A 19,962-nucleotide genomic window follows, 5' to 3' on the forward strand; every position below is an offset into this window, starting at 1 on the left:
CTCTTGAAGTGGATCTGACCAGACAGAAAGCGGCAGGTGTGCCAGACACACCAGGCTCGAAAGTGTTCTTCCATAATGTTTGACTTGTCCTTTTCTCTTTGTCTGGTATGTGTTTATCTTCCTGCTGTTTAGAAAAAAAAATCTTCTTGCTACACATGTGTGTCCTTTTCGTTTTCTCTTTCATTCTTGTTGACCTGAAACCCTACACTGTCAGCATGTGTTTTGATTTTCACCTTGTTTAAGCTGTGCATGGATAGGTTTAATTGAGATAGTATTTGTGACTACATTATTATTATTATCAATCCATCTATGCATCAATTTTCTATACCGCTTGTCCCCATGGCAGTAGGCGGCGGACATCATGAACTGGTTGCCAGCCAATCGCAGGGCACACAGACCACAACAACCATCTGCACTCGCGCTCACACCTAGGGGCAATTTGGAGTGCTCAATTGGCCTACCAAGTATATTTTTGGGACGTGGGAGGAAACCGGAGTGCCCGGAGAAAACCCACGCGGAAATGGGGAGAACATGCAAACTCCACACAGGGAGGGCCAGAGGTGGAATCGAACCCGCACCCTCCTAACTGTGAGGCGGAGGTGCTAACCAGTGCCGCCTCACCGTGCCGCTATTATCATTATTATTATTTGAAGAACTAGTCTATCAATGCTAGAAATTATTAAATTCTTTGTCAGAAATGGTCATATTTAGGAAAATTATCTTGTTGATTTATCACTTTTTGATTGATGAAACTTCATGCTAGACTAACTTCATAAAGACCAATCGGCCAATATTAGTTTGTTTGTTTTTTATCTGCACAAAATTAACTTTTTGCGGTTTTTAGCTGATTTTGGCAAATTTTTTTCTCTTTGTTGTAAACGTAAACAAACACTAATGGACCAAGCAGCGTAAAAAACATTTAATCATTCAAATAATTTGCAAGTGTCGTGAGGCTCAGCTCTATCCACTACTCATGTTGATTTCAGCATTTGACCTAACTTGACTAATATCACAAAAAGAATACAGTCAAAAACACTGCAATGATGAGATGTTTAAGACAATCAGTTAATCGCTAACTTTTTTCCATGCTGAAATAATGGTGCAGAACTCTCAAATGCAGAACTCTTTTTGTTCACATTTTATAAATTGTTTTGTCTTGTTTCGCTCCAGGTCCCCTAAGAGTGGTTGTCCCCACAGAGTCAGTCTCATCGTACCTCGGCGACACAGCGCTGCTGCGTTGTGAGGTCTCGGGGGAACCAACGCCCGTCATCCGCTGGCAGAAAAACCGAGACGATCTGCCAATGACATTTGACCCTTCCTCCCGCCTGGCGGTGCTGCCATCCGGTTCGTTGCAGGTCAGCCGTGTCCAGCCTCCAGACTCAGCCACCTATCGCTGTCTGGCAGACAACCCTGGCAGCACAAGGACGGGGACAGATGCTGAGCTGCGGGTTCTCCCAGGTGACGCCCCTACCATTGATGCACTGCAAATACAATTATTGACACTTTGTCGGCTCAGATGTTCACACATTTTTTTACAGTACTTGCTGATTAATAAGCATTTAAAAACTAAATATTGAGAAATGTTGCCAATATTAAACACATAGTATGAATGTGTATGCTAGGGTCAAAATGTGACTTTAATGAAAGCCTTTTACAAAAATTCAACCAGTAAGGGTGCCAAAGAGTGTGATGGATTGGGAAGGCCACAGCAAGAGAAAAGGTCACGGCGATACAACGACCTAACTAATTGTGTGTGCCAAGGAGGCCTAATCTAACAATCCCTCTTGTTTGAGGGACCTTAAAAGTCATTCAAAAGTCGAGCATTCGGTAAAAATGTTGTATTTCCCCCTGTTGAACTGGCCTAATGGTCAGTTAATCCCACCCCGTTTATACAGTCCTAAATTTAAATGTGCATATGGTCCCCTGCAAGGCAAAAGTAGATTTTTTCATGGGAAGGCAAAAACAACAAATGATATTTCAATCAGTCAGTCTGTCCTATACTATCTCATGAGTGTTGTTCTCTTCCATATCTTTCAAACGAGGTCAGTTAACAGCAGGGTCTTCTCCAATTGTGCATCCAGATAAGAAGGTGACTTCCCTTATGATTCTGTTCTCACTGCTGGACAATTCAATAAACCGAAATGTGAAGTACAGTGAAACAATTACTGCACGTACATACAGTGAATATAATACTATGTCTGGAAGTTGAAAGAAGCAAGGAGTTTGTCAATCTCAATACTCTTCTGACACACACACACACAAACACACACACGCACGCATGCACACACACATTTATACATATTGTATACATACACTACCGTGACCCCAAACTTTTGAACGTTAGTGTAAATATTATTATAATAAAATATTATGAATTAAATATTATAAATTATATTTTATATTTGTATAAGATTATATATAATCTATGAATATAAGTATACATATATATTATAAGATTTTTTACACAGAAGATTATATATATAATCTATAAATAATTATCTAAATAAATATATACACTACCGTTCAAAAGTTTGGGGTCACCCATATATAATATAATATAATATAATATAATATAATATAATATAATATAATATAATATAATATAATATAATATAATATAATATAATATAATATAATATAATATAATATAATATAATATAATATAATATAATATAATATAATATATATTATAAGATTTTTTACACAGAAAATTATATATATAATCTATAAATAATTATCTAAATAAATATATACACTACCGTTCAAAAGTTTGGGGTCACCCAAACAATTTTGTGACCCCAAACTTTTGAACGGTAGTGTATGTACATACTAGTATGTACATAAAGTGGGCTGGTTTTATCATCTGGATATGTGGCAATGTTAGTTTTATTTCTGGTTCGTCATTTGGGTTCCAAATTGTACATTGTATTCCTTCCCTGGAGGTAAATTATGGACATCTAACTTCTGGGGAAGGCAGGTTGTTTTAGATCAGGGGTGTAAAACTCATTTGTTTTGCGGGTCGCATTGTAGTCATTGTTTCCTTTGGAGGGCCATGATGACTGTCAACCCAAATAAATATATGAATACATCACATTATATGCAGTCTAGGCTACACAACAGACTGATGAAATCAGAGACTAGTATTATACTAGTATACTTGTAGTAACAAAATCTCTATTCTTTTATTTTTAATTTTTTTTGCAATTTGATTATTGACACATGAATTTGATGCACAATTTGTCTTCGCGGGCCACATAAAATAATGTGGCAAGCCGAATCGGGCCCCCGGGTTTTCAGTTTGACACCTAAGTTTTAGATGAAACATACTGTCAATCAATCAATCTCTTATCAATCAATATTTATTTGCAAAGTTTGACCATGCCAAACAACGAATTTGACTCCGGTAGTGCGCTAATAACAAGACTGCATTAAGCAACAGTTCTTACAAACACATTTAATAACAGAATCCTTAATTGACTTTTTCTGTGGCTATTTGTAGTATTCTTTCATGAGTCACCCCCGTTCTGTGTGTCAGCGAAGAGATCAGAGACACACTGTGTTCAGTGATTATCTCTATGATCCCTCACGCCTTATTCTGCAACCAACAAGGAAATCTGCTCCGTCGACATTGTTTTTTTTACCTGTTGTGTACTTGTGCTCAGCTTGTGTCTGCTGATGATCTTGTCCTCTTTTTGTCTTTTAGTTCGAAAACCCTGAAATCCCTCATGTTTATCCAATATTCACTTTTTGAGGGTAAGGGTTGGTGGGCTGATGTCTATTTGCCATGATGTTACTGATGAAAATTCCTCTCTCTTGATGTACTTTAGAGCAGGGGTCCCCAAACCCCTGGTCCGCGGACCAGTACCGGTCCGTGGGTCACTTAGTACTGGGCCGCCAAGCCACACAGGAATAAATAAATTGTATATTTTTTTATCGACGATCAATTAATTCTGGTCACGGTCATGTGACATGTTTCCCCAGTCAAGGCTGCAAAGCTAGCAAAAATGAGTAATTTATTTTGAAAAATATTTTAAAAAATTGGCAATTCTCTCCCAATCACATCCGTCGCTGTATTTACGATTACAAGACGCTCGTCTTGGTCACGTGACATGTCGCCCCAGTCGAGCCCGCGAGGCAAGCAAATATGAGCAACAAACAGAAAAGTTTGGAAAGCTTCTTCGGAAAGGGAAAAAAGCCCAATGAGGAGACTGAAGAAAAAGAGGCTACCACTTCTAAGAAAAAGAGCTGCATTTAAAATAACCTTTCTGGAGTCCTACTTAAATTATGGATTTATCACCACAGGTGACTGACGCGCCAAGCGCACTCGGCACATGTGGTGACAGGCTAACTAACGAGGCAATGAAGCCTTCAAAAACTGCTTCGGCATATGGAGACCAAGCATCCTGCATTAAAAGACAACCCTTAACCACTTCGGGTGTCATTGTTTCCGATTACGCTTAGATGGGACTGGCTCGTTTCTGAGTAACAAGCTCGGTGCTGCCAATAATTCAACGTAACGGTCTTTATTTTAATCTGGTTTATATTTGTTTTTATGCCAGTGGTGTAATTTTATTTCATCGTATTTAAATATTTATTATCAATTATTCATTTATAAAAATGTATTATTTATTTACATAAAGGCCAGTCCGCAAAAATATTTCTGACACGTAACCGGTCCGTGGCGCGAAAAAGGTTGGGGACCACTGCTTTAGAGAACCGTGCAGCTTGCGGGACCACCTGAGGGCAAACACATTACTGGAGACTGATACGTGTGAGCGTGTGTGTGCATGTGGACTTGTTTATCAACGAAAGAAGTCCGATAACCAAATTTGGGGTTCTTCTCGTCTTCTTTTATGATTTTGCTCATCTTGTGACATGTCACTGATTAAAGTTCTGACAAAGGCACAAAAGACAAGGTGCAGTACGGCAAACAATTGCTAGAAAAATGAAAAAACTGAAAACCCCATTTTTTCTGAACTGAGTTAAATGAGTTGTTTTTATTAGTGGGTCCAAGTTAGAAAGATGCATTTTAGGTTTTATGTCAGGAACAGGGACAGGGCGACCAAATGCAGCACGCACCTTCATTGAAAAGGGGGGAAGGGGAAGTGGAAAGCTGGACTCGTGGTCTGGATGGCGTGGCTGAGTAGCAAAACGCAGCGCGTAGTCGTAGTTGGAGGCAGGCAGGTGGTCAAGGCAGAGTTAGAAAATATGTTTTGGGACTGAAACAGAACTGAGGAGAGGTGCTACCATCTCATTTTGTGGAACACCATTTTTAATTAATTTATATGTCAACATTCTCTTTAACAACCAATCTGATATAATAATGTTTTTAAAGAAGTCTCATAAGGGTCCTCATAAGCTTTTCATTTTCATTGCTAGCTCTTCGGGAGTTTAGAATGATTTAGTCTTTCCATTCTTCTTTGTTGTAGAAATTAAGGACACATCAACCATATCAACCACAATGCAACTCAACTTTACATAACCCCTTAGATCTGAAATACTGTCCAGTAGGATTGAATCTATCAAAAATGATGGTTTTGAGTTAAGACAATGTGTGTTTAACAATGGTTAGTCAATCAGTTGAGAATACGAAAACACTGCTTAGTTATTGTTTGGCTTTCACCGCATCCTGAGAAGGTAGTGGACACAAAACATGGTAACATAATTCAGCAAGATAATAAATTGAGAAGGGCAGGTGAGCGGCGTGGGAGGGATGCATGCCAGATTGGTAGAATAAATGCTTGTGGAGAAAGAGGAGTGCATGGGTGAGTGTGAAGTCAAAACAATGCGCAAACCCAGAAAACTGGGTGAGGAGAGTGTCAGTGGAAATTCCAGCGTGCATCTCTCAAGTGTGGATAGCAATGTGTAAAAAGTGAAAGGGCTGAGAAGCTGTCAAAAGTTTACATGAAAAATACAGACTTCGGATGCCCCCAATATGAGAATTTTCAGTAGATATTGAAAAACCACTGAAAGATGGAAAGTCTAATACAATGATAATTTGTTTATATTTTTTGTCTGTATTTTTTTCCAGTATTCGATGCAACGCAATATATGATCGAGGTTACTGGTATTAAAGCAGTTTACTTTTTAATATTTTTATTATGGAGTCAATGGTGCAATAATTCTTGTATACAGTAACTGTGTTCATGTGTTTTCTAGTATGTATTGCTTTCTGCCTTTCACACAGTAACATCGCATAAATTATATTTTTTTAGTATGTCACTGTAATTACAAGAGTAAAATCTTATGATTACATTTTGTTCTTGGCTAAGCTTGATTGGCTTTATGAACATTGGTTTAAGGTTGTTAAATTGTCATTAAATACTGCTGACACATTTATTTTTAATGACGAGACAAGACTTGGCGCTTGAATTTGGTGCTTGAATTTGGTTTCAGGTTGTCAAGGTTTAATTTATTTATTCTTATTTCTTCATTTATTTTGTTTTGTTGAGTAAAATATGTTTCAAATAAATCTACTTTTCAAAGAAATGAAAAATAACATGTTCAGGAAATCTATCTATCTATCTATCTATCTATCTATCTATCTATCTATCTATCTATCTATCTATCTATCTATCTATCTATCTATCTATCTATCTATCTATCTATCTATCTATCTATCTATCTATCTATCTATCTATCTATCTATCTATCTATCTATCTATCTATCTATCTATCTATCTATCTATCTATCTATCTATCTATCTATCTATCTATCTATCTATCTATCTATCTATCTATCTATCTATCTATCTATCTATCTATCTATCTATCTATCCATCCCCCTCTCTGTCTGTCTGTCTAAAGGGGGGGGGTGAAACAAACTATTGCTCAAATATTTCATGAAATGCTGAAGAAAAACTTTGCATATGCGGCAAGATGCCTGAAATCCTTCAGCTTAAGACATCGGAGGTTCCCTCAGGCAAGGAAAGTTCTATATAAAGCACTTACTGATGAGAAAAGTTGTATATTTTATGCTTTCATACAAACTCTTAAAATGGGGCAACTTATTCTTTCGTCAATTACACTGAAAACAAATATACCGTATCAAAACTGTTGTTTTAGTCTTGACATCAATGTTTACATCTTTCTCCATCTCTTTCACGCAGAGCCCGGTATAAACCGAAACTTGCAGTTTCTCCAGCGTCCTTTGAGAGTAACCGCTCTGCTCGGTTCTGACGCCGTTCTGGAATGTTCTGCCACTGGCTACCCCACTCCGAGCATTCAGTGGCGGAGAGGTGAAGAAGTGATCCAAACATGGTATGTTTGTGCTCTTATTCCACTTGAACCCAACGGGTAGTAGAAGTTTCCGAAATGACACACATGGGGTTTCTTATACTCTCATCCCTTTTGTAATTCTCTGTAATGATTGCAGTTATCATTCAAGAATTACATTTATATTAACATGTAGGCTAGGCTCATGCTGATTTTAAACTGTATTAATGTGTGCCGATAGCTACAGACATGGTTTGCTCATCCAGGTTGTTTTGGTAAGTTTTGCTCTAACCAAAACACTGTTTCTGAACTGCTCTAGTTGAAGCTGCGCTAAAGATAATCAACACACAAAAATGTGAGGAGTCGAGAAATTTTGCAGAGAATGAACTACCTCCAAGGGAGTGTGAGCACCAATGGGAATTTTATGACTGTATTAACAGTTTGAATAATATTTCCTCATGTTAACCAGTATCCTCCTAGTATCCTCCTAGATGAACAGACAAAACAGATACCACTGTGGGGAAATTGTGCACATGCAACTTGGGATCATAAACTAATGCAAACTTTTTTCTCCCTGTAGGAATAAGAAGTATTCTCTGTTGGCTGGCAGCAATCTGATCATCAGAAGTGTCACCGATGACGACTCTGGCAGTTTCACCTGCACTGCTGCCAACAAGAACCACAACATCACTGCAAGTGCAGAACTGAGTGTGCTGGGTGAGAAACTACTTTTTATCTGACTATATTTTCATTTAATTTTTGATGTTAACATTATGATAAGCTGGGAAAATAGGATATGAATAGAGAAAGGATATGACGCAAGAACACTGAACAAGGCATCCCGTAATTTGTTCCAAAACGTATCGCTTTAGTGAATTATACTTTCATTCACATACTCAGTAAAACATAATTTCAGCGAGTGAATTAGGGTTAGGGGGATCAAGGTCTGTTCCCAAAGAGTCCTATAATGGTAGTCCAACAAAACTTACTTCAACGACAATCTTTAAAAATTCAAGAAATAGTCATCATGATAACCGTCCAGTGAAAGGTTGTGTCACATTTGAAAGCCCCTGAGGGAAGAAACAAAACAAATCCCAACTAGAAACTGTTAACACTTGCAGATCCCTAACATATAACACGAAAGAAAAATATAGCAAAAGTAATCTTTATCCCTCCACCGAGGAAAATTCCTCTTACACTGAAGAGTATCCTGGGGGAAAAGAATAACATCCCAAAATCAAATGGTGTCATAAAATATGTAATGTAAACCTCGTGTTTGCTTCAGGAGGCTATCGTAAATAAAATAAGTTTCCATTTATTGTCTGAGTGCCTCTTGGCTGCTTGTGGCCTTAGATGCATTTAGCATTCAGGTGTACGCACACACGCATGTACACACACACACACACACACACGCACACACACACACACACACACACACACTTTCGTAATGCTATCACCTCACAAAATGATGTCCACATACATACCTGTGGCTACGTTTAGTGCTTTAAGTTAGATAGTACACAGCGGTGTGGAGTACCGGCACTTCTCAAAAACTTCTAGCTACGTATCTGGACTTCACAAGCCCACAGTACTCTCTCGTGTGTGTGTGCCTTGGGAGGAAAAAGGAGTGAAGAATGTAAAATTTTTTGGGATACTCAATTTGACAATTCTGAGAGTGCTGTGCTCCCCAGCGATTAATTTCTGAACGCAACCAGAACAAGGGCTGTGCAGATCGATACAAGTATTGATAGAATCAATACTAATGTGAGTATTGTTAACACATCGATTACAAACAACTGGTATCGCTTCACATTTTTTTCTATGATTTCAGTGATTTTTAAATAATTAATATTTATTAATTATGATGATGATGATAATGATGATAGAACTTTATCCATCCCACAGCTGGAAAATTTACTTGTCACAGCAGCGTACAAGAGTGCAAGAATACAAGGGCCAAATTGAAAAAGGATAAATAACAGACAAGGACAAAGACAAGTCCCACTCGTAGCGGTAGGGACGAAACAGAATTTTATCAGGTGCCACGCATAATTAATGGTAATTAATGTTATTTTAAGAGTCATAAGATGCTTTGTTTGACCTTTTTTTTATTTACAAACCAGTTGTTTATTATTGTGGTACAACATAAAATATTCTGAGTGAGAATAGCTTGTTAATGTCAGGTAAACTATCTGCAAGCAGACTGTGCAATTTTTTCTGATCGGCAGTACAAGGCCAGCAGAAAGGAAACCAAAACAATGGTAAATAAGGTTGCCCTAATTATTTTATTTAACGACCAAAGCAAAACAAGCTAAGATAAGGTGTCTGAACAAGAGCAATTTAAGTGAGGCAGAGAGAGTTTTTCGTAAAAAGGTCTCTTTAAAAGTGAATTTTTAAACATAGTCTGATAGACAAATAAATAAAAAAATATAGTATTGTCTTCACTATAAGGCGCACTGGATTATAAAGCGCACCTTCATTGAATGTTTTATTTTAGAAATATTTTCATATATAGGGCGCACCAGATTAAAAGGCGCATTGAATAGAGGCTACTGCATCTAACTGGGGTTGCGTTATGCATTCACTAGATGGAGCTGTGCTAAAGGGAATGTCAAACCAGTCAATGAGGTATTCAGTCAAAGTTTATATACAGCAAACTTTATATACACTACGACATACGATACAAAAATTGCACAATAACACAACGTTGTTCAAACTATAATGTGCATATTTACATATCCCTGTCCACAAATTCCTCAAACTTTATTTACGGCAAATTTTATATACAATACGATATACTATACAAACATTCCACAATAGCACAACGTTGTTCAAACGTTAATGTGCATATTAACATACAGTATCTCACAAAAGTGAGTACACGCCTCTCATTTCAGCAATGTTGTAATTATATATATGGCTTAATTTTGAGATTTTCAGTTGGGGTGTACTCACTTTTGTTGCCAGCATTTTACACATTCATTGTTGTATGTTGAGTAACTTTGAAGTAACAATAAATTTAGTTTGCTATCCAAGCTCTACAGTGACTACTTAACATTGAATCAAAGTGTCATTTCTTCAGTGTTGTCCCATGACAAGATATACCATTTTTTTCCATGTATAATGCGCCCCCATGTATAATAGGCACCCTAAAAATGGCATGTTGATGCTGGAAAAAAGCCTGTACCCATGAATAATACGCACTCAAATTTTGCCTCCTACTTAAATCCGTAAACGTAAAATTACTTCAGAAAAAATATCATCTTTGGGAACAACCGGATGTTATTCTGCCGGTCAGTATCACTGCGTATGCGCTAGCAAACTCGATAGCGAAGAAATGTTTCGGATTTGTGTAGGGTACATTGTGACAGCAAACGAGCAGGTGATCGAGCAAGCGTCTGTGTTCGTATGGAGCGTGTTTGAAGTGAACAGCAGAGAAGAAAGCGCATCTGTAATGGCGGCCTCCGTATCATATCCGGATTTAAAAAAAAAGAAGAAAAGAAAATTATTTATTTTTTTTGTATCCATGTATAATGCGCACCCCAGATTTTAGGACAATAAATTAGTTAAATTTTGCGCATTATACATGGAAAAAATGGTAATTAAAACATTGCTGAAATGAGACGGGTGTACTCACTTTTTTGAGATACTGTATCCACGAATCCGTCGAATTCTTCCTCTTCCGTGTCCGAATTGAAGAGTTTTTAACAGTTGAACGATATACCGTAATTTTCGGACTATAAGTCGCGTTTTTTTTCATAGCTCGGGTGGGGGGGGCGATTTATAATAAGGAGCGACTTATGTGTTTTTTTTCAAAAATGTTAAAAAAAAAAAGGTGAAGCCGCGATAAACGAACCGCGATGTAGCAAGGGATTACTGTAATTTGAATTTCAAGTCACGTCAGCAGCGCGACGTGGCGTGGCGCGGCGGTTGTTTACAAAAAGGACAAAGATTGATCACGGGAAGAAGACGAAGATGACGAAGGGCCCCACGTACTACCGGCATCATTAGCGGCTTTGTTTCTAAGTGACACGGAGGACAAAGAGTTTGAAGGATTTAAGGATTTGGAGTGACGCAGAAGGTTTGAAAAACTATTATGGCTTTTACCCACGCCCGGTCCTATTCTCTGGAGCTCTCTTTCACTTCTGTGGATTGAAGTCGGGGGCCGGCGCTCGGCCGGATGGCTGTCCAGGGACGGTGGATGGGGCTCGGACAATGCTTTTACGCACGTCCGGTCCTATTCTAAGTCCACGCCGCCACATGCCTGGAAGTTTGTTTTGTTAAATAAAGAGCCGTTTACCAAACCCACGTCTTTGCTTGTACTTTGTTAACGCTACAATCTAGTTCTTACTAGATCTGTGGAATAACGACGAGGCTGACGTCAGGGCGCACGCGCGGCGTTGTTGACAAAGGACGAGGAATTTGATCGATGGATTTAGTAATTTAGCGTGCACAGATGGTTTGATAATATTATTGCTTATATAATAGTTATTTGATATCTAATTTACATATCGTTATATGGGCCTGTGGAATATTTTGAAGTGCAAGCTCCGTCAGCGGCGCGCATCCATTGTTGACAAAGGACGATCGATGGATTTAATGAATTGGAGTGACACAGATGGTTTTATAAACGTGTTATTTATGTAATAGTTTTTTGGAATAACTCTGAATGTTACGTCAGGCCCGTTCTCAGCTCTTCGTTTGTGTTTGTCACTTTAGCATATCGTTTAGCCTGTTGATGTCTGTTCTTGGTGTTGGATTTTGTCGAATGAATTGCCCCCCAAAATGCGACTTATACTCCGGAGCGACTTATATATGTTTTTTTTCACTTTTTTGGGCATTTTATGGCTGATGCGACTTGTACTCCGGAGCGACTTTTAGTCCGAAAATTACGGTACAATACAAACATTGCACACTAACATGACATTGTTCAAATGTCAATGTACATATTTACATATCCCTGTCCACAAATTTGTCAAAGTCTTCCTCTTCCGTGTCCAAATTCAACAGTTGGGCGAGTGCAGCATTCATTATCTCCGGCTCCCTCTCGTCATTATCCGTGTCAGTGTCGCTGCTATCCCCTGGCGGTTATTATTCCTGCCTTCGCGAAAGCTCAGACCACAGTTGAGATTGATATATCAGCCCAGGTGTCCACAATCCATTGGCAGATAGTGGCATGCGTGTCATTTTGGCGTCTTGCTACACACAAGTGATGTTGTTGGACGAGGAGGAGTAAGCACAGTATGAGTGTTTACCACTATTACTTTGGTGACGCCCCTGACCACGGTTGCCGAAATGCTGAAAGCGATGCGACCTTGTAATTTACTAGTCGTACGGAAACATGTTGGTAGAGCGCTGTGTACAACCAGTATGGATCAACAAATTCACCAATTGATCCATAAAATACGGCACCCAGGATTATAAGGTGCACTGTGTTTTTTTTTGAGTAAATTAAAGGCATTTAAGTGTGCCTTATAGTGCAGAAAATACGGTAACCAATTAACTGATGATATGGAGTTAATTGTAGAATTTGTATTTAATTTTTACAACTGATTTTTGACAAACGGGAAAAAATTAATTAATATTTTCAACACCTTGTCGGAATTTCTTGGGTCTGTTTGCCTCAGGCACATGAGCCTGAGAAAAACTTGCAATCATGCAATTATTGTTGTTCATAACAGTGATTCAAGGGCTACAATGGTCGTGTGTACCATTCGACACCCTTAAGTTCCTACTAGTTGAGAGTCTAAATTGTTGATTGTCTTTACATGCTTTGTCAGTCAATTAAAAAAGTTGTCTCTGTGTCCCACCAATAATAATAATGATAATAAATTATATTTGTAACGCACTTTACATTTGGAGGAATCCCAAAGTGCTACATGGCAAGTAAAAACAAGAAAACAAAGCAAAGACAAGTATAAAACAACTGGACGACAACCAGGATGCGGAAAACAGGATTACGGAAATGCTAGGGTAAAGAGGTGAGTTTTAAGTCCGGTTCTGAAAGAGTCAGTGGATTGGGGTGCTCTTAGGTGGTCGGGGAGGGAGTTCCACAGTGTTCCACCAATGCTATTAGCATGCACTCACTTACTCTGCTGCATGCTACTACTGTGTTGTGTTCATTATGGGTATGGAGATTTAAATATATGCCTACAGATATTTTATCACATTTTTCTTAACTACTGTATGTGTACTGTCATGGAATGAGTGTGGCAGGGCGATACAATATAGCTAGGACCAGGGTTTATTGAAGGGAAGAAGGGAAGATGAACAGGCGGAAAGAGGCTCACAGACAGCGAGCAGGAAACAGAATTCCACTCAGACCAAGAATAGACTAGGGAGAGGGTCTGAGCGAGAGCCTCCACATGAGACCCAGGGGAAATAGACGAACAGTCATAACAGGCACGGACACAAACGGGAAGCAACAGTAGACAGCAACTGGGAGAAACACACGGGCAAGGTTTAAATACATGAGGTAACAAGAGGGAGCAGGTGACAGTCATTTCAGTGATAAAATCGGTCCGGCTGAGGAAAGTTGCCGGCTGAGCGAGCGTCCTTTGACGCGGCCGTAACATGTACACCAGCCTCCATTCAATGTTGCCATTGAGTAGCCTCCATTCAATGCTTTTATGACGACAGCTCATTACGTAATTATTTTATGATTAGTCCTGTGGTGAGTCAGCCTCAAATAATTTGCCTTTCAGCAAATAGATGTCTCATTTTCATCCAACCATCTATTCATCTATTTTCTGGATGTCCTATTTGGGGTCATGGGAAAGATGGAGAGTATTCCAGGTGACTGTGGATTAAACGCAGGCACCACCGTGGATAGGTCACCAGTCAGTAAGTGCCTCGTCAGGGAAAATAAACAACTAATAATTATTAATTGCTGCTATGTATGCTTCCACCCAAAAGTACAATACACAACAGTTACGCAAGCTACACAATAATTAGATTTTCCTTTTTGATGCATAGCTAAACTTGGATCAGCATTGCCTAAAGCATTGCAGCATTGCAGAATGATCAGATCACGTGTCCAGTTAACTAAACAACACAATTAAAAAAAACTGTTTATTTCCCTACATTTGTTCGCGCAGTCAAATGAAGACTTTGGAACGGGATTGAAAAGATATATTGAATTAATGTAACGAGCAAAATGCAAAACAGCATGTTCCTAAATATCTGCTGAAAGTGTATAATGGAAAGGTTATAGCTTTGCCCAGGCTTTTGTCCGCCTTGGCCAACGCTGTTCGGGCAAGTGTGTCAACAAGCAGAGAAAAATTAAAATGCATTTCTCATTGTAAGAATTAAAAAGTAAAATCGTCATCATTACTGCAAGTGTCAGTACAAACGAACGCCTCCTCTCAAACAGCCACCTGCTACTGTGAAATGCCCAGGGCTGCCATTTCAGTAAATGTGTCTCTGTAATGTTTATATAAAATGTATATTATGGAAGAAGACTATAATAAGAAACTTACAAAAAAAAAACAACAATGTGAATTTACATTACAACTTCAATCAAATAGCGTGCGAGCACGAAAATCTAAAAGTTGAACTTCCTCAGCAAACTGATTCATGTATTTGACAATCTCAACAAACTTTGCCTGCATGAGATTTAACTTTAAATTGAATGCAATTGCAATCAAAATGATCTCATTTGTTTCCACGAACAGAGATGAAATCAAATAGAAGCAGCTGCTGTTTGTTCTACTCTGGAGAAAATCTTCAAATTAACCTTCGGGTGTTTGCAGTTCCCCCCCAGCTGGGCCTCTTCACTCTTCTGTCCTTTCATGTCTTTGTCTCAGGATCTTCTTCGAGTGCGTGTGTGCTCCATCACATTCATATTCTGTTTACACGCGCCTGTCATCAATCGCTCCTTGCAAACACAATCATGTTATTTTCAATAAGAAACAACAGCATCAATCTTTTGAGAGTAATTTTCAGTCAGTCATGTCAACATTAGTGTCATGCAATAAAAAGTTAAGAGTTTTAAGGATCCAAAACATTGCATCCTGCAGCGCCTTTCAAACATAATGTTTTATAGACATTCAAAACGTGAACAACGTGGTTGAAAAGGTTAATCTGAAGGTCATTCTTTTGAAACTTTAAAGTTCATTTCCAGGCAAGGATTCAGAATTCAAAATGACTTGGAATAGAAACATCTTCTCACAGCATGAAAGCCCAACATATCTTAAATGATGTCCAGACGTCAGTCACTAAAACTGAGCTTACATTATGTGAATCATTTCATGCCCAATTCTAAGTGACTGATTTACGACTCTGGACTGATTTCAAGTTTGGTCAAGAGCTTTGTTGTGTATAAGGTGATACAGGCGACAATTTACAACTCGTTGGCTCGTCAAAAATTTGGTCAGTGCCAACAGTGATCTTGTACAGTGGAAGCTGAGTCGAGACTGGGTTCCTCCCTCTCCGAGCTGTTCCCCTTCACTTAAAAAATTGGTTAACATACAGATAAATTCACACGATAAAGTTGTTTCTATATTAGCGTGGTCTCTTTCTTTGACGTTTTTTGGGGGAAAAGGGGCACTCAATGCATAACTTTGTTCGAATTCCTAGTCTGTAGAAAACAAAAATCCCTTCTTGATTTCAGTGTGTTTCTAACATCAACAGGGTTAATGTGCAACAACTCAAATATACTGCATGAGCACTCAATTTGTTTGACTCTCCCAGACGTTCCGTTTTGTGTGAGCAAGTTACTCATTAGCTTTGACCTTCAGTTGCAGACGATTAATCTCATGCATTGTCAGTTGGACTTAATAACTGTCAATTGTAAAATGCATGCACAGTGCAAGCTGCAACTTTACAAGCAGTGCTCTGTGGTTCTCTGGTTTCTCTTATCTCACATTATAACATACTGTAAGTTCACTGAGCGGTGCAACCAGCCTGCTTGTTTTGACCACGCTAAAACCAGCGTGACACATGATACACATCTGCACTGGGGGATGTTAGACCTTGTGTTTGTAAGTTTTCGCAGATGCATGCAAGAGTCGCCTACGATGGGGTGAAAGGCCGGTTTGCTCCATTGTAGGAAGATATATTCAGCTCATTCTCACTCGCTTTAAATTATGTGCACTCACATCTCACATGGAGAAATCTGTGTGCGGAAAAGGATGTAGCAATGTGTGTATGACCTGAGCATTGTCACCGCACTTGGCCAGAGTGGCAACAGTCAATGTAAGCGACAATGTTAGTGCACGATATACATCCCCGATCAAATTATTCAAAATCGCGGCCGGTGTACTGTGCCGTGCTCAGAAGTGGTCCCAAGATAGACTGACTTTCTGCCACCAAATTGTCAGGTGCCCCAGGTGCATGTCAAAGGACAAAAACTTATTGTACCGGTACACCCAGCATGGTGCAAGGCTGGCTTTCTGCCAAATTGGCAAACAGGCACAGCGAGCCTTGCACTTGCACGAAAATCTGAATATTGGACCATTCCTGCAAGTGGTACTGCAAAAATAGAGCCCTTAGTAATTTCCCATGAAATAACATAAGTCACCAAAGTCCATTTTTTGTACCGCTCCTTTTAAGCATCATGCCATGGCATGGATGACTACACTCTGAATGGACGTGAATTGCGGATGTAAATTCATCTCACACCAACTGTACAAAAGACAGCTATGTAAGCCACGACTGAAAGTCGCTCCGGAGTACAAGTCGCATATATAAGTGGCACCGGAGTTTTAGTCGCATTTTGAGGGACATTTATTTGACAAAATCCAACACTAAGAACAGACATGAACCAGCAACAACAGGCTAAATCATACGGGATGCTAATGTGACATAAACACAAACGAGGAGCTGAGAACGGGCCTGACGTAACATTAACAGTTATCCAAATAACTATAACATAAATAACACCATTATCAAACCATCTGTGTCACTCCAAATCATTAAATCCATCGATCGAATTCTTCGTCCTTTGTGTAAACAACGCCGCGTGTGCGCCACGCCGCTGACATCGGACTCGTGTCAGTTGCAATTCAAATTATTCCACAGGCCCATATAACGATATAGATTTATGAAAAAAAACCCGCGACTTATACTCCGAAAAATACTGTACTTCATAACAAAAACTTTGAATGTTTGCATTGTTTGCACCGTCTATATCAGACGTGGGCAATCTACGGCCCGCGGGCCACATCCGGCCCACGGGGTCGTTTAATCCGCCCCGCCAAACCTAAATAAATTGTATTATTAAACCTTTTTTTGGTCATTTTCTCTGCAATTACTATGTTTCCCCAATAGATGGGGAAGCACCCGCCTGCGCATTTACTCCCGCAAGTGCGTGTACGTACTAAGTAGTACGGACCCGGTGCACAACGCCCTCTATTTCCATCAGTGCCGAATTTTGAGTGTGGGCTGTGACGTCAGCATTCTCGTAATTCGCGCGCTGAGCTTTCAGATACAGTTATGCGCTAATGCCACCCACAAACCTTCCCTTGGAATCCTTCCATTAAAATGAGGGGCCCGAGGAAAAGAAAGGTGGACACTGAGTGCCGAGTGTTTAAAAAAGGAGTGGACAATTTGGCTCCACCTACGTGTGTGAGCAGACGTTCAGCCACATGAACGTCAACAAAGCCCGTCACGGATCTGGGTTAACGGACCGACGCCTCGGCTCTATCCTAAGAATTACCACTACAAATTTTACTCCAGACCATAATGCACTTGCAAAAAAGGGAGACAAACAATACTATTGATTTCTTTATTACTTTATTTAGATGTATTCTTTCACTGATTCTTCAAGATGATGTATTTGGTCAGAATGTTTGCCGTTTGTTGTGATTTCGCCTCATTAGATAAACATATTTCATAAATCTGACCTGCAGGCGCTGAAGTGATGGAAACTATTATTCATAATAACAGTGTCGTATATAATGAGAATCACTGATAGTAGTTTTTTGGTGAAATCTTTTTTTTAATGCTGTTAATAAATGCATTTGTTTTCAAAAAGCTTTTTTTGAATATCCATGCTTTACTACCTACTTAAAGTACAAACCTTTTATGCAATGACCTTTACATGTCATTTCTTTTAATTCACACAAACACTACATCCATCTGCTCCTGGTTCGGCCCCCCGGTCTAAATTTAGAGCCAAATTCGGCCCGCCAGTCGAAACGTTTGCCCGCTGGTCTATATTTATCATATGAAGGGCAAATTTTGCCCCGATCGTCTCGCACAAAGCACAGTCTGTTTGCATGAGTCGAATTTTCTTTCTTTTTGTATTTTTGTATTTTCCTAGACGTTACACATGTAGAATTGGGCATAAGGGGGCGATTGTGTGGTTGAGTGCCATTGTGGGATTGAATGGAGCCTGTGTCCAAGCCAATTTTTACGAGTCCCCCCAATTTCCAGAAAAATCTGGGCGGTTGTAGTGCACACAGTGCTGATAATACAGAAGCAAAAATAGGCTCGCTGGGGTATGTGCATGACATTGGTGCAGGCAAAGTGCATTTTTCTAGTTGAGCGGCAAGATTTCCCTTTGCGGAAAAATTCACCAAATTTCAAATCAACCAAAATCATGTTATACCATCTACGCCACATATTAGACTTGTTCTGAGTTGGTCTTAGATCTGGTCTACACTCTATGAATATAGAGCCCTATTTATTCTATTGATATTAAAATGCACTATATATTCAGTTCAAATGTTATGAGATGAGAAAGATTTCAGTTTTCCAATTGCGAAATTATTGAAGACTTGTTTTTTTTCATGGCATAAGGTTTTTTTTCAGTGTCATCCAAGAAAGCTGTCCTGTGGCATGCATCATATGAAATTGTTTTTCTCTCAAGTGGCGGCTGTTAAAGACTGATGGTTCGCCGTAGCTTAGTGATAATATTTGTATGCTCACTCCACAAGGCAGTGACCATGATTAGATGATAAGGATAATGGATGTACGTTATGTCCTATAATAATGAGAGCGACCCGGCTCATTAGCTAGTTCCTATTAGAAATCTAATGAACCCAGAAAAAGGCAAACAGAACTAGCACAGGTACTATTACTCATGTCACCGCCCGTTTCTCTTAAATTTATAACTATCATATAATCCTCATCCTACATGTTGCATGAAACCAATAAAATGATGTAAGGAATGTAATGTATGTTTTGCAAAATTAGCTCTCATCTATTCATGTAAAATAGCATTGCTAATAATATGTTTAGGTGTTGGGTAAATGTCTCATTCCATGAAATAAAATGTCATCTTGATATGCTGCTCTAAAAAATCATAAAAGTTGCTCCCACACTCAGTTTCATTTCGGGCCACAATACACAGTAGTTAACCACAGATGTGACAATAGCATATTACTTTTGATTATTATGGATGTGAGCGACACATTCATGACAGCATACTTTTAAAAGTTAGGAAAAATAATGGGCAGATCACAGTATATTCTGATAACACTACAAAGTATTTTTCACATTTAAAAGAACATTCATTTGTGGAAGCGCTTTGTAAATAAATATTTATTTCACTGAAAAATTTGCTTGTGAATCAATACGCATGTTGTGTATCAAATCATGTGTAAATATTGCATTTATCTACATATACATATATATATGATTAGATAGCAGCAGGGGATGATGTAACCCTAATGATGTAACAATATCTTTGTTAATTTTCTTTCTAATGTTAAAACAATTTCTTTCTGGACTTCAGAGTTCAATATCACCTCCATGGCCTTGACAATAATGACCCACCAACTCCACATAATATTTCTACAACTG

At 38.9% G+C, this 19,962-nt stretch overlaps 1 protein-coding gene across 3 annotated transcripts in view; it reads left to right on the top strand.

Annotated features, from left to right (window-relative positions):
• The window catches only part of dcc (DCC netrin 1 receptor), a 209,266-nt gene that overhangs the window by 62,042 nt on the left and 127,262 nt on the right, over positions 1-19,962 (top strand). For all 3 annotated transcript variants that reach the window (XM_061293406.1, XM_061293404.1, XM_061293405.1), the window contains exons 3-5: positions 1,171-1,458; positions 7,110-7,260; positions 7,796-7,932. In XM_061293406.1, coding sequence (XP_061149390.1) covers positions 1,171-1,458; positions 7,110-7,260; positions 7,796-7,932 — 576 coding nt within the window. The remainder of the gene's footprint in view (positions 1-1,170; positions 1,459-7,109; positions 7,261-7,795; positions 7,933-19,962) is intronic.

This window comes from Syngnathus typhle, linkage group LG12 (assembly GCF_033458585.1).
Source record: "Syngnathus typhle isolate RoL2023-S1 ecotype Sweden linkage group LG12, RoL_Styp_1.0, whole genome shotgun sequence".
Lineage (NCBI taxonomy): Eukaryota > Metazoa > Chordata > Actinopteri > Syngnathiformes > Syngnathidae > Syngnathus > Syngnathus typhle.